At 39.7% G+C, this 16950-nt stretch overlaps 1 protein-coding gene across 1 annotated transcript in view; it reads right to left on the bottom strand.

Annotated features, from left to right (window-relative positions):
• LOC126092585 (protein piccolo) overlaps positions 1 to 16950 on the bottom strand; it is a 650406-nt gene that overhangs the window by 586793 nt on the left and 46663 nt on the right. Inside the window, exons 3-4 of the mRNA XM_049908272.1 lie at positions 7846 to 8129; positions 7231 to 7554 (exon numbers count right to left, since the gene is read on the bottom strand). Coding sequence (XP_049764229.1) covers positions 7231 to 7554; positions 7846 to 8129 — 608 coding nt within the window. The remainder of the gene's footprint in view (positions 1 to 7230; positions 7555 to 7845; positions 8130 to 16950) is intronic.

The following is a 16950-nucleotide window of genomic DNA, read 5'->3' as shown; positions in this document are numbered from 1 at the left end:
ACAGATGTGAAAATTACCGAACAATCAGTTTAATAAGCCACAGCTGCAAAATACTAACACGAATTCTTTACAGACGAATGGAAAAACTAGTAGAAGCCAACCTTGGGGAAGATCAGTTTGGATTCCGTAGAAATACTGGAACACATGAGGCAATACTGACCTTACGACTTATCTTAGAAGAAAGATTAAGGAAAGGCAAACCTACGTTTCTAGCATTTGTAGACTTAGAGAAAGCTTTTGACAATGTTGACTGGAATACTCTCTTTCAAATTCTAAAGGTGGCAGGGGTAAAATACAGGGAGCGAAAGGCTATTTACAATTTGTACAGAAACCAGATGGCAGTTATAAGAGTCGAGGGACATGAAAGGGAAGCACCGGTGGGGAAGGGAGTAAGACAGGGTTGTAGCCTCTCCCCGATGTTATTCAATCTGTATATTGAACAAGCAGTAAAGGAAACAAAAGAAAAATTCGGAGTAGGTATTAAAATCCATGGAGAAGAAATAAAAACTTTGAGGTTCGCCGATGACATTGTAATTCTGTCAGAGACAGCAAAGGACTTAGAAGAGCAGTTGAACGGAATGGATGGTATCTTGAAGGGAGGATATAAGATGAACATCAACAAAAGCAAAACAAGGATAATGGAATGTAGTCGAATTAAGTCGGGTGATGCTGAGGGAATTAGATTAGGAAATGAGACACTTAAAGTAGTAAAGGAGTTTTGCTATTTGGGGAGCAAAATAACTGATGATGGTCGAAGTAGAGAGGATATAAAATGTAGACTGGCAATGGCAAGGAAAGCGTTTCTGAAGAAGAAAAATTTGTTAACATCGAGTATGGATTTAAGTATCAGGAAGTCATTTCTGAAAGTATTTGTATGGAGTGTAGCCATGTATGGAAGTGAAACATGGACGGTAAATAGTTTGGACAAGAAGAGAATAGAAGCTTTCGAAATGTGGTGCTACAGAAGAATGCTGAAGATTAGATGGGTAGATCACATAACTAATGAGGAAGTATTGAATAGGATTGGGGAGAAGAGAAGTTTGTGGCACAACTTGACCAGAAGAAGGGATCGGTTGGTAGGACATGTTCTGAGGCATCAAGGGATCACCAATGTAGTATTGGAGGGCAGCGTGGAGGGTAAAAATCGTAGGGGGAGACCAAGAGATGAATACACTAAGCAGATTCAGAAGGATGTAGGTTGCAGTAGGTACTGGGAGATGAAGAAGCTTGCACAGGATAGAGTAGCATGGAGAGCTGCATCAAACCAGTCTCAGGACTGAAGACCACAACAACAACAACAACAACAACATCAACATTAACAAAAGGGGTTGCAACCACCATTGCATTAAATTTGAATATGAATAACATTAGACAATGCACATGAGAGAAAAGTGGAATGCTGCGGTCTTCCAAGTCTTCATTGTTTCTTCTACACACAACTTTCCTAACCATCATTATTTTAACACATCAGAATCTGGTTCCACTGCTTATATAGTGTTGATTCATTCACATACTGTGTTCAATAAGTAAATTCCTTCATGATGTAGATCCTTCAAGGATATGGAATGAGTTAAGTTACAACCACAAGCTCCTGAGTTAAAGTGAAACTGGCAATGTAGGGATCAAAACTGGGCGCTCTGAGGTGTGATATGACAGAGTGGACAGCAGGGTGAGAGATCAATTTAACTATCAAGGATGTTGTCTCCTACTACATCTTTTTTAACATAATAAAAAGCTTGGCACAGTAGGGTGTCATGAGTGTGCCCATGGCTGTGCTGCTTGTATGCTTGCTTGTGTGTATGAATGATGTGTTTCTCTCTTTTGCTGATGAAGGCTGTGGCCGAAAGCTTTGTTTGTTTTGTTTTAGGATACAAAAACAACTAGGGTCATACGTGCCCATGTCAAAACTGTGAAACACAAAGACAAACAGAGGAGTAAAAAACGACTATATGTCAATCCCAATAAATGGAAGAAAGACAGCTAAAAACGGGGATGCGGAGAAAGGTCAATAAAATACACCATAGAGAAATGGAGGTCCAGAACTAAAAATTGAATGGCCTTTGTCACATTGCTACAAAGGATAAAAAGTAAAATGCGGTTGGCAGCCCACACGTCGTTCACTAAAACGGTGGATAACTCCGACAGCTAGCCCAAACGGGGACGTAAATGGTTAAAAGAAAGGGAATTCCATCAGGAAATGGAGGACAGTTAAAAGTTGGGTGCAATGTGCACACAGTGGTGGGGCAGCATCACTTAACAAACGGCGCTGAAAGCTTTGTGTAAGTGTCTTTTGATTGTGCATGTCTGCAACTTAACGTGTCTGGTTTACAGTATCAATCTATCTTTTCCTACATTGTTAAAAAGGATAGACTGCTACTCCCAATATAGAGGACACATTTTGTTGCAGACAAGCAAAATGAAAAGACTGCCGCAATTTAAGCTTTCAGCCAAAATACCTTCTTCTGGAGTGAGTGAGAGAGAGAGAGAGAGAGAGAGAGGGAGGGATAGAGAAAAATACGCGCGCGTCCACACACACACACACACACACACACACACACACACACGACCATTGTCTCTGGCTGCAGTTTAGACGTATAGCAGTCTTTCCGTTGTGCCCATCTGCAACTCAATTTCTCCTCTATATGGTGAGTAGCAATCTATCTTTTGCATAACATTGTCATAAATAACAAATTGACCATCAAAATGACAAACACAATTCTCAATACATCAGTTACAATATCAATCAGTTGAAAAAATCTGCTGCCATACTCCGTCAACATCCCCTCAAAATAGCAAATGCAGTTTCAACCATTCTGATAACACAACACAAAGAAATAAGAGGTAGTATTGTTCTGTCATATGAGATGGTGGATTGCATCATATGAGATTAGCTTGAAGAATCCTACCACAATCTAACATTTACAGTTGCAAAACTTACTGCTTTGAAAATTGTAAGCATCTGGCATTTGGAAGGAGACTAGCGCCCCTAGTGGTGAGAAAGACGACCGTAATATTAATGTTTGTTTCTGATTATTTTTCTGTTTAATTATATACACAGTTGTTACATGCTTGTGTGATAAGCATTATTAAATTATCAAGAGAAACGAATGATCGTGGACTAAATGTAAAAACAGCAGAATCTCACTGATTCAGTGACATAAGCTATGACTTATTCAGAAGAAATGCTTCCGAATGTGTGTGCAATTGCAGCTTTCTCTGCTGAAAGCAAGAGAATATAAACACATATTTCATAAGTGGCAAGCATAATTAATTTTGCCTCAAAAGCAAAGATTCTTGCCAATTGTGTCAAGTCTGTGTGGTTTTCCCTTCAGCTACAGTTGTGGTGGATTATTTGGTACATTAAATAATGTAAGCATTGCATTCCATACACATTTCCTACGTTCCACATTTGCTGATTTCACTGCAAGTGTACTAAAGAAAATTTCATGCTGTTGAGTAAACATACAACAACTTTCTGCAAAATATGAAATCTTCTGCAGTTTACTATCAACTTTTTGTTTTTGTTTTTAAAAAAAAAAAAACTATGTTCTTCAGGTAGGTTACAAGAGAACCTAAGTTTAAAAAAACAAAAATTTTGATGACTCTAGATACATCCTCAATCATAAAAATTATGTTACTAATCAACATAAATCATACTATTCACACACATCTGACATTGTATTGATAAGCATAGCTTTCCAACTGCTTGGAGTACTACTGTCACGGTGTATAACAAAAATGAGCAGGAGTGTCCTGACTGTGTATGTTAGTCTGTGCTCCTACTTCATATCTTGATTCATATGTCCAGGAGTCATACACAATGGCATATGGATTTTTCAACATTCTCCATATGACTACTGCTGCTATAAATATACTGCTATAGGTCCGAACAGGACTCAATAAACAAAACACACAAAGAAAGACTGCTACAGCACTATAAGCTGGATAAATCACTGACAGATTGGTTGGTTGGTGATTTGGGGGAAGTGATCACACAGTGAGGTCACTGGTCGCATTGGATTAGGAAAGGATGGGGAAGGAAGCCAGTCACTGCTTTTCAAAGGAACCGTCCCAGCATTCATCTGAAACGATTTAGGAAAATTACAGAAAACCTAAATCAAGACAGCCTTATGCGGGTTCGAACCGTCGTCCTCGTGAATGTGAGTCAAGTCACTGACAGAGATTACCAACATTCTGTCGAAGTACATGTACCCAAAGTCCATTATTCTGTGTATCTGCTGATATCTTAGTACACATCATGCTGATCTAAGAAAAAAATTTACACGAATATTGCTATGGGCTATTTTTATTATTGAAAATTCTTTTACATGTCCCAAGAACATCACCTGTCACTCTGACATGTAAACTGTTTGCTTTAAGAGCAGGCTGACTATGCTTCCTTGGCTGAAATGATTCATTTTTGTACTTGTTCCTTTCAAAAGTGAAAAAGTCTGCTAATTCAGAACGAAGTTTGTTTTGGAAGTTCTTTGTGGACCTGTTTGCATATGTGGCAAACAAATAATGATTACAATATATTAATCACATACCTGCTAATGCACATGAATGCACATGACACATCCACCACAAGACACAAAGAAATCGCTTCTTGCTTAGATAAGGGCTGTTTTATACCTTTTCTACAAAAAGCAGTTTCTTATATGCCCTTCCAACTAGCTCAAAATCCCTGACGACGTCTCACCTGCATTTAAAATTTTTTGTTTCCCATCTCAAGTACACTTGCTCTCACCTACCTGTTCCTTTCGAAGAGGTTAGAAATTCACAGTGTAAACAGTACAAATTATTGGTATAAAATACATTATTTCTTGTAAAAACTGCAAAACCAAGGAGGATACATGTGACTGAAATGACCATGCCATAGATTTGTTACATGAAATACACGAATGATTACAATTACAGAACCATACATGATCTCAGAGTTTGAGAATACAGAGTGAAAGAGAAGTGTTACAATCAAAGGCTCTAAACATTATGCCATCAAATCTCAAGGAGGGTCGGATATGTTCCTGGAAATTATTTATTTATGCAACTTGTTAGTGAGTACAAAAAGCTCCAATAAGAGTTTCTGGAGGATCACGTAAAAAAGTAGTTGACCATCTACATTCCAAATATGTTCAATGTCATGTACACAAGCAGAGCAGGGAAGTAGGAACATCTATTTTTTGTTGGATGAGGTACATAGTTCCTTGCCACACATGACTGGGTGTTGTTCCGTGAAAATAGGGCAAATAAAACTCCCTGGAAGAAGATTACTACCTCAGCAGCGTCAACCTTTCTGACGACAAAGTTGATGTTCAAACTGTTCTCTACATACAGGAGTTTGTAACACATCTTGTAATCCAATGGCACCCTAAACCACCATACATGTCCTCTTTTCCCTTGTGTATCAGCAACGCAAGCCAGCAAATTGTAGTCACTATGATAGTGCCTATGTACAGGACCAATGCTATAGGTCATGTTGCAGTCTGGCTTGTCCAAAACAAAACATGATGTCTGTCAGAACCCCAATCCCAGCAACTAATTCACATACCCATTGTAGTCTGTGGCATTTGTGATATATGGTCAATGGTAGCTGATGATGCATCCCATCAGTCCAGAATCCAGCACATTGCATCAAACCATCGACACAGTCTAGTCCACACCTAGTGCAGTCCTCCAGCAGTGAACTTACATTTAAGGTCCGATAATCAGTTACAGTGACATGGATAAGATGGCAGTCATCCCTTACCTCAGTAACAATGAGTGATTCAGTACTTGCTCAATACTCCTTATAATCATTCCCGATCCACCAATTCCACACACCTGTCACCGTCATAGCAGCACACCTCATACAAGCAAAAACTTCAAAACATGGCAAATCCATTTAATGTAGTGTAGTTATTATTATTCTCCATTCAAAATGGCTCATATACTGATATTTTATACTTCGATATTGCCATGTCACCTATCATTTGGGTTTGAATTGCCACTTCATTTGGCAATTCTTCAGTAATTGATCTTAATGGGCAATTTACAGCCTTAGCAGAATGAGTACCATTGGGTCTATGTGTATATTCTCTCTTTCCAGCCTTTAGTACTACTTGATGGTATACTGCTGTTCTCCTCTCCTGAGTTCAGATGTATAGACAGGGTGAGTCAAAGATGACTTTACAGCTTTAGAATGATGTAGAAATTTATTGTGATAAGTTACAGTAAACAAACACAAGTTTAATTCATGTAGTCCATATCAGTATCCCATTTTGCCACCAGGATCATCACAGTAGATCACATTTAAAACGGCCGCTCTACTGGTGCAGAGCGTGCTTGTTGTGTGTTTTGATTTCAGGAAATAATCTCTTCAACAACTGTTCAGTGAAAATTTTAAACCAAATACACTAAAGAACCTCCAAGCAGGCATAGAATTTACTCTTGGCACAAGAACTTTGTTGAGACATGTTGTTATTATGTCAAACAGGTATCCAGATATGCTTGAAAACTTTTTAATTCCTCAGATTGATGAAGATGACTGAGCTGGAGTGGTTTACTGCCAGCAAGACAGTGCACCACCTCATTTCCTCACGGAAGTGCGAGGTTTTCTCGATAATCGTTTCCAAGCTTGGTGGATTAGCAGACTTGACACCACTGAATTTCTGTCTCTGGGATATCATTGAAGACTTTGCATATGTTCCTTACCCACCAAACAATTTAGCTGACCTGAAAAATCGAAACTATGCTGCCACTGAACAAGTTAAACGCAATTTGCTGCAACTAGTATGGGAAGAAATTGATAACTGGTGGGATGTTTGCTGCACGACAAATCAATATTTACTGATTCTGTAAGTTATCTCAATAAATTTCTATATAATTCCAAAGTTGTAATGTCCTTTTTAACTCATGCTGTAGAAGGAAGGTCAGGTTTTAACATTACATCAATCATTAGTTCACTGGAGATGCAGTACAAGCATGGACTGGGGGAGGAAATAAACAATGACCATTTCAAAGGAAACATCCTAGCATTGCCTTAAATTGTTAAGGGAAACCTTGGAAAACTTAAATCTGGGTGGCCTGATGGGATTTGCACCACTTTCCTCCCGAATGCGAGTCCAGTTTCGTAGCTATTAGGCCATCTCACTTGGTGTATTTGTTTGGACCATCTTTCCTGAGTGTTGCAGTTTTCACAAATATTTATTACTACTGCTTACTTTCTACATATAAAACATCCAATAAACAAACCTGATGCTTCTGTGGTATGGATTTATAGCAAATTGAGCAGACTTGCACCATTCCCTGTGGTGATATTGGACTAGCACCCTGTGGGGGTTGAAGAGAGCAAATGAAAGGGAAATACGCCTCTTTCTCTGGATTGGGACAACAATAGAGGAGACGTATTGAAGACGAGGGATACTCAAGTGCACATGTGTAGCAGACAAAGGTCGTTGTGTCAAGTGCTGGCGCCTGGCGTTTCCTCAAAACATAGTTGCGATCACCATGTGGCACACCTTGAGCAGAGTACGCATTCCATTGATGCAGGAGGTGCCGCTGGCAGGCAGAACAGGCCTGTAATTATCCAATAAGTATTGTTTCAATAAGTCCAGGCTACATCCATCTATAAAATTTTTATGTACATCAATAATATGTTTACCATTTACATACTCTTGAAGTCACACATGCAAAATACTTCAAATGATGAATCATTCTTTAAGTATGATTTCTTTGAAGCTTTTATTAGTAATTTCCAGTAATGTACTGTTACTGTCTAGGCATCTAACAACTCCACTACTCACTATGTATACCATATGTACTGCAGTAAACTTAACTAAACAAGTTCTGGACCAGTTCAGACATTACCTGCACACGACCTGCAGAATCCATGGGGCGAGAGCGCGCAGGCCTTGGGTGTAACATGAGACTGGGGAAGAATGGCTGTGGTGACTGAGAAGGCAAAGGAGAATTGCCACTTGCTTCACTTGTAGGTGGAGCTGCCGATGGCAAAGGTTTGGCTGATATATGACTGAGCGAACCACGTTTGTACTCATCACCACAAACATAACAGACCTCTGTAGCTGAATTCTTGTCTGGCATACTGAGGTCCAAAATATCTGTTCCTGTTGGGCCAGTCCCACCATAAGGACCTACAACAAAACACTGCTGTTAAGATGTCTTTTGTAAGTTATATGATACAAAGCAACTTTAGTTAGTAAATTATTTGATACATTCTGTGTTGTTTCAGCTACTTCACATGATGTATTACTGCCAAGAACCATAGCTTGATGAAACTTAGACCATATGTAGACAGAACTACTACAATAGGGTACAAAAGGTAACTGAAAGAAATGTGCAATGATATGAACAAAATGACACTTTCATTCAAAGACAATAATGACACTGAAGTCATTGCAATTTACAATGGTCCCCTGGACATTCTAAATGGTGGGACATGTTTCTTGATAAAGTGTCCGATCACCATGGATGGCAATGAAACTCTGCAACATGCTTCTTGGGGTACGATGTTCCATTCTACTCCACCAGTGTGGTTGAAAATTGCTGGATGGTTGATAGTGCATTTGGACAAGCTGCAATACATCTCCCCAACATATCCCACACATGCTCAGTGGGATTTAAATGGGCCCGTCTCCTGACTATCCTCTCATTCCCAGAGCTCCTCCATTTGTGCAGTTCAATATGGTTGCGCATTGTCGTCCATAAAAATGGAGTCGCGGCCAGATGTATACCTGAAAAGAGGCACAGAGAGAAGGAGTGCCGTATCAGAATAATGTTGACCAATGAATGAACCTTTTTCAAAGATTTGGACAACAGTACACCCATACAACACAGTTCCTTTCCACACCATTACAACTGGACCACAAAAATGATCATGTTCAACAATGTTTGTGGGTGCATTACTTGTCGCCCCCCCCCCCCCCCCTCCCCCGCCGCCGCCATATAAATGAGGGTACGTCCAGAAATGTCAACCAACATTATTGTGAGACTGCACTTCTTCCCCATGTGTGTCATTGAGTGCATTCGGCTCTGATATAATTTTTATGGATGACAATGTGCCACAGCATTGAACTCTGAATAAGAGGATATTCGGCAAACGGACTGGCCTGCCTTTTCTCGGGACTTAAATCCCATCGAGAACATGTGAGATGCCTTGGAGAGATGTATTGCAGCATGTCCACACGTACCAATGACCATCCAGAAACTGTCAACCACACTGGTGGAGAATGGAACACCCTGTCAAAAGAATTCACTACCAAACTTGAGGCCAGCATGCAAGAATGTTGCAGAGCATGCATTGCTGTCTGTGGTGACCACACACTCTGTTAATAATGATGTCCCACCTTCTGTAATGTCCAAGGAAGCATTATAAATTGTGGTTATTTCAGTGTAGTTATTGTTTTTGAATAAAACTGTCATTTCTGTTCATCTCATTGTGTATTTCTTTCACTTACCTTGTGTACTATGGTGTATTTCTTTCACTTACCTTGTGTACTATGGTGTAAAAAGTTCTTTCTGTGTATGGTCAATCATGCTATGTTACTTGGTAATGACATATCATGAAAAGTTATTTTTGTCCTTAAATTTTATACACTTATGTAGATAAATGACATTGTAATAAAACTTTTAAAATAGTTTATCTAAAAGATGATGAGACTTACCAAACAAAAGCGCTGGCAGGTCGATAGAAACAAAAAACACAAGCATACACACAAAATTTTAGATATATTTTTCCCACGTGGAATGTTTCCCTCTATTATAAAATAGTTTATTACATATCAACTATTAAAATCATATGCTTTCTGAAGCCCTCCTCAGTGTCTCACATTATAAGCTCAACTAATACACTGAACATAATATCACATCCAATCAACTGTAATGACTCCAATGAGTAAAAAGGCACCTTTGAATGTCAGTAAACAAGTCAGCCTATGAAAGCAATCACTGAAATAGAAATGTGTATAACATGCACAAAGGAAATCTGCTCAAGAAATGGCAGCAGATGTAAATATATAGCAATAAAATTGTTAGCTTTCAGAAATAAAGGCTCCTGTTCTAGAAGCATAGAGGAAAAGGTTGGAGGAAAGAGGGACTGGTAAGGCTTAAGGATAAAGGAAAACCCCTTCAGGACCATGGACCAAGGGAGTTACTATACAGGACGAGAATGGCAAAACTGACTGTTGATGAACAATGAGATTTGAATTTATGAGAATTAGGAATACCAGGGAAGACAGTGCAGTACCGGATAAAACCTATTCTACAAGAACTTTCCTACTATTAAAGACAACACTATTTCTTAGTTCATGTGGAATATGTGCATGTCCCAGTCCTTTGAATTACCCTGCAGTTCACTGCTGAGACCTACTTCCAGTACCATGTACAACACGTGCACTGTATGTCTGCTGTTTCACACTACATCCACCAGTGCTTGTATGACAGTAAAACTTATGACACTCATCATGGTCCCATTAATAAACCCCATACTTCCCTAAAATTATTTCACTTCAGAAGGACAGATATAGACACAAAAGAGGAATAAAGTTGTGTGAACGGGAATGACTTCTTCATATGTCAACTTTCTAATGTTTTATTTGGGGGGGTGCCTTCTTGCAATCCAGGGAGCTTGGTTTTTCTACACTAACAATGTTTTTTCCCCCATTATCTGTCACTGACTGTATCACAACTTGAGTGCATGTAGGGTACTGCGTATTTCCTGTAATTAACATGTGCCATGAAAAAACATATTTTGCAGTATATCATCAGTTATATAAATTATACTTTGCTTTCCACAAGTTTTAGCAGTACTAGCCTCAGTCAGACAACCATTCCCTCCAACTGCAGCTGATATTTACATGATTAAAGTATATTTTTAGAATTTTCAGAAACTATGAATATTATGCATAATGTATTTCATAGCATATTGATGGTTCTGAGCCACATTTCATGTTCTACCAATTTTAGCAACAAAATCTGTCTTGGAAATTTGCACCTAGTTGCAATGTATGTCCCAATGTAATCAGTACAATATTTACACCTTTTTACCCATAGTATGTTGCAAGCAAATGATCAAAAGTTCATGATCATGAAGTAAACATAGGTTTTACAAAGTTAACAACTGTAACATTACACTGAGTTCTTTGCATATTGTAACTGCCATAACACATTCCACTTAGTTCTCCCTTTAAACAGCTGTGCAAATAATGGCCTGAATTTGTCATTTATCTTCATTATCACCAATTTTATTACTGAACATAACTTCGGGGGCAGGGGGGGGGGGGGGGGGGGGGAGCAATGTTCGAGACAGAAAATTTCACTTAGCTTCACAACAAAGAAAGATGATTAGTGTAGCTTCACAACAAAGAAAGATGTTTAGTGTATAAGGTCCCATCAACAACAAGATCATCAAAGACCAAGCAATGCTTAGACTGAGGAAGGGTACGGAAGAAAACAGACCATTTACTTTCAAAGTAACCATTTCACTGATCACCTAACACAATTTAGGAAAATTGTGAGAAACGAAAATCAGGATGGCTGGACCAATAACCTCCCAAATAAGACTCAAGTGTTTTATCAATGTTCCACCTCACTTGGTAAGTAGCGTCAGAGAAAAAGTAAAGCTTATGCCAGCTTTCTCTCTCGTTATAAAACAAAAATCTCTTTTTTATGTATTAGTAGTTTCAGTTCTGAAAAGGAAACTTGCAATCATTGTAGCATAACAGATCCACAAATTAAAACATAATCAGCAAGCTTAAAGTTATTTGTTAACTAATCAGAAAATCATTGTACCAGCCACAAACACGTGTTCTCTGACATGAAATGAGTTAGCTACTGTTCATAAGCAGCTGCAACCACCCTGACTGCTGTCAAGCAATTGGAAGCTGCTGCATTTTTCTGGATGGGTTACTAACAGAGATACTGAAGATACCTCAGGTAATAACCTCTCACATGGATACTGCCTCCTCTCCAAAAAATAAAGAACCTACCACCACTTGGTGAGTTGACTGTAAGTGGCATCTCAGTGGTAGGTCTAGGGGGCATTGTAAGTGAGGAAAGGATCAGGGAGAACTCAGGCTGCTACACCCATCCCTTTAATCAACATATTTGAGGTTCTGTCCCCCACTGAAACCCAGTCAATGGGACACACAACATCTGTTGAAAAGCCTACCATGCCCAGTGTCAGTGTGGAGCAGGAGCAAAAGGATAGGTGGCTGTTAACCATCAGCAGTTCAAACATGTCCTCCTTAAAGATAAAAAGGGTCACCTTGAGCACTAACAAGGGAATGGTCAGACTTGTCATGTCGAAACCTGTGTTGCTTTTTTTACCACTCTGAGTTAACATTGCAAGAAGTCTGTATGCAGAATTTTAGCTGCTGACATTACCTGAAAGTCTGTAAACAATTTTATGAAGTAAGACATTATTGTCGCATGGTTTCCACGCTTATAACTGCCTCTTGTACAACCCTGACCTCTCGCTACGTTATACCAACGCCATCTATGGACAAGGTGACGTTAGCTACGCGCCGCTCTCTTGCCACAGCAGTGAGAGAGCTGATTCCCCCAGTGAAAGCGATCGTATGATAATTAAACATTCGTTGACAAATATGGCTGATATGTTATTTACAACATTCTTTCCAAATAGCTATGAAATAGACACAAATAAATATACGGTTTAGAACACGTCCAAATTTTATTTCTTGTAATCACCGCAAAAATGCGAAATACGGATACAATGTTCAAAACATAGGTTTTTTGTGCACCAAGAACATACAAGCGAAGACGATATATGGCAGCCCTGCGAATCACAGACGTTGTTAGATGTCCGTAGACAAAACTGGGCTCGTGTTAGGAATGAATCAGGCCTAGTATCAGTATATTTCGAGGAGTGCCACGCATATTTAATCAAATTCTGAAACCGTGGGGAGGAAAATTGATAATTTACTACTGATTGCAGCTTGAGAATATTGTCACGGTGATAGACAGGAAATTGCAGTGATCTGCACACAATAATTTTCTGTTAGTTTTCTGTAAAAGGCCTTCCACTGACGGAAAAATTCTCTGTCTAAAGGTTGAATTACGTTCATCGTGCCTGGTGGAATCTGAAATATCTCTACTTCTTTGTCAGGGTGGGCTCGAAATACAGCTTTTAATGATTCAGACCTTTTATGACCTGACCACGAATCTAGAAGGAGAAGAGATTTGTTCCTGCAGAACGGAAGAAAAGCATGACGCATGAGAAGTGTAATATTTTAATTTCCCATTTTTCAAGACTTCGATGCGTCTACCACAAGATTGTTTGCGTAGAACATTGTTCTTTTGACACGTGGTCCAAAACGTCCAGTTGGTTCTTGAAGACACACATATAGTTTAGGCAGCAATGAACCATCCAGACTAATTATGGGCATTATAGTGTATGAATGGGTGAGTGCAGTCGTGGACTGCGCAATCGCCTCAATATGTTTTTCACCTTTGAATGACAGTGTTCTTTTCGCACGAATTTCTTTTTGAAAACCTGACTGATCTGCACTGTACACGTACGATTCACTAAAACTAGCGATCTTATTTTTTGCATTCGTAAGAAAAGCTTTTATCATTTCGATTTGTGTCACTTCATTTTCCGACCTGTTTCTCGATACAAATTTTGTTATTTTTCTTGCCACAATTTTATGTGATCTTTTGAAGCGACTAATCTAACTTTGAGAAGCTGTAAATTCTTTAGCGCCTATCGCGTTGGCAATCTCTAACGCCCAATCACGCAAAGTTGTATCGCTGACACTAAATGACTGTTGTCTGGCATCGGTAAATAGCTGAAAAAGTCGCGCATTTATCTCCGTAGCAATTTCCAGTCGACTCTTACGTCGTCCAGCGACTTCCTTTTTCCATCTATACAATTCACGTTCAGAACGGACAAAGAGATACTTATTTTGAACAGTACTGACACGTAGGCGTTTCTTACCACTTTTGTTCAACCAATATGTCACCGCTTTTTCTTTGTCTGATAAGGTAACTGTAGTTGCTGGTGTTACTTTTGGAGATAATTGATGATGGTACGTGGCACTATCACTCGAAGAGTCTTCATGAGTGCAACTTTCGTCGGTGTCTTTGCCTTCTGTAGATTCACAGTCTGCAATATCGAGTGTTTCAGTTGTTTCTAGCCACATGTCTGCGCCATTTACATGCTCGTGTAGAAGTTTTAACAACCATGTCGCACAACACATAGTCTTCCGCGTGTTTTCTGTTGATTGCTTCATTTGGCGTCTGTGGTATATCTCCATGGCAAGCAACAAAACATTTACAGGGTTCGCCATCACCTGTGAGGGGAGATTGAATGTTCACTGTAAAGTGGCTTGCGGAGTATAGATGAACATGTACAGTATAGATGAACATGTACAGAACATCTTTCACATCTCTAACCAGTTTCCGGACGGTATGTTTCGAAATATGTACCAGGAATTAAAAGGACGTGCATTCCACAGAAACGAATATTCGTTTCCCCTTTCCACCAAAACCGTGCAGCGATATTCCTCTTTAGTGAACGCCGCGATAAGACGGCTGCAATTCCCGACCATGAGCACAACGCTCGCGACTCGCCATTTCCAGGGGTGGCCAGCCGTCACTGCAAGCGCCAAGCAGAAAACACAGCCATGTTCGCGATTTTTTTTTTAGATGACTTCCAGTTCATATCAGCAGCTACAATTTTGCACACGGACCTTTTGCACAGTTAAATAACAGTGCTAAAAAAAGCAATACATGTTTTGGCATGACAAGTCTGACCATTCCCTTGTAAGTGTGTATGCCTGGAGGCCTATAAACATATAGAAAAGAATGTTCAGACAGGCATTGAAAGGACAGTATGCACATAGCACAACGGAACAAATTATGCCCACTGTCAGTGCGCGAAGGTTATACTTGGATCATTCCAGCAACTGACAAAGAAGATTGAGAAGATCACCATCACTGGTAATATTTCAGAGAAGCACACAATCTGCAGCACTGTCCCCAGCACTGATCATGGACTGCTTTGTCCTGAGCCAACTGGAAGGCATAAACAAGAGACTCTGAAGTTCACTAGGCTGCAGCTTCGTAGACTTGCACCACAGAAATGTAGGATTCCCTTAAAAACTCAGGGATGCTCTCCACATCATATGCTACTGTCCAGGTAGCTGATTATATGTTTATCTCCATCCACTGCAGATACTGGTAGCTGTCAGTGGCCCTCAAGTATCAGTGTAAGATTCAAATTGTAAAGTCCAAACAATTATTCTCTGTACATGAGACTACTAAAACCATAGGGATCAATAGCCACACCATTCAGAAAAGATTCCAAGAGTCTTAAGTAGTCCTTAATAGCAGTGGAGTCCTGCTGTGGCCACGGGTGAGTGCCTTTGGTGTCTGTGCGCTGTGTGGTTGTGTGTGAGACTGTGTGTACTTTACTACAGGAAGAGCAAGAGCTCGAAGCTAGCACAGATAATTTTCTGTTGCATGTTTCTATGTGCCACACATCAGTCAGATACAGATGCGTGGCTCTATTTCCTTTATTTTACTTACTATTCCATCCAGTAATTTTCATTGTTGTTTCACATAATATTAGATTCAGAAAGATGGCTAAGACCTGAAATTGACTGCAGTGAAATTTTTTGAGTAGATCCAAGCATATATCAAAAGGATAAACTAATCGAAAATGGAGATGGTGTATATTATCAAGACAGAAAATGACATCCCTTTGCAGTCCTTTAATGCAGTCTCCCTGCTTCTCTATGACTGAATCACAATGTCTTGGAAGTTCTATTACTCCATTAAGGACACCACCTCTGTCCATCTGTTGATCTGTCAAATGGCTCAGGTAACAGTGGTAGAAAGCTCTTCCAGACATCCAAGCATAGGTTTTCTCAAGTTCAGGAACAAGTCAAGTCTGGTGGACTCATGTCTGGGCTGTATGGAGGATGCGGCGGCACCATTTCCCATCTGTACTCACACAGTTTTTGGGCTACAATACTGTCAATATGCAGGCAAGCACAGTTGTGGAGAATGAGTGGCCCAGCCTTGAGCAAATGAGGTTGGGTTCTGTACATTTTTCTGCACAGGTTTTGCATGAAGTTATGATAATACATTGTTGTGACACAGGTTCCACATGACAATTGTCTGTCGTGCTGATTCCTTGGTGATCATAAACAAAAATCATCATTTGCATGAGCTTTGACTGAGCATGTTGAAATTTTTTTGGATGTAGAGAATCTGAAGCTCTCCACACTCATTGGACTGTGATTTCAATTCCATTTCAAAGTCTTGTCATCAATAATGACAATTCAACACAAGAATGCTTGACCTTCACAGTCAAATCATTATTTGAGCAAGGTTGCAATGTCCAGCTGTTTCCACTTCTCTTCATCAGTCAAACAGTGTGAGATCCACCTCACAGAAATTTTTCTCTTCTGCATTTGTAAGAATACCGAATAATGATGTTGGGAGAATTTCCATGGTTTCAGAGAGTTCCTCACAAGCCGCACCACAATCTTTTTCAAGAGCATCTACCCCAAGTTCCACACTTTGTTCATTTGTTGACTTTGGCTTCCAGTTCTTGGATTATCATCTATGCATATATGACCCTTGCGAAAACAATTAACCCAACATGAAACTGTACTACGGTACACTGTAAACTCATCACAAACTTCACTTAATGCATTGTGCTGTCAGGTTTTTGCCACATAAAGTTTTGATCTTGATGTACGAACTCTGGTCTTCAATAGTCACAATAAGCTGAGACCCCTGCAGGATTCATTTCTACCTCTCGAGGGAAGGGGGGGGGGGGGGGGGGGGGGCGGACTTTCTTCCTCCTCAACATCTCACATAATTTTCACTGCTGTGCATTATTTATTTATTTATGAAATGTCCCTCGTATAATTGTATAACTATGTGCTTCCATATACCAACAGACTGTAGATTGACTGCACTTTC

Source organism: Schistocerca cancellata, chromosome 7 (assembly GCF_023864275.1).
Source record: "Schistocerca cancellata isolate TAMUIC-IGC-003103 chromosome 7, iqSchCanc2.1, whole genome shotgun sequence".
In the NCBI taxonomy this organism is placed as follows: domain Eukaryota; kingdom Metazoa; phylum Arthropoda; class Insecta; order Orthoptera; family Acrididae; genus Schistocerca; species Schistocerca cancellata.
The sequence above is the reverse complement of the archived record's forward strand: the minus strand, read 5'-3'. Positions and strand labels throughout refer to the sequence as shown.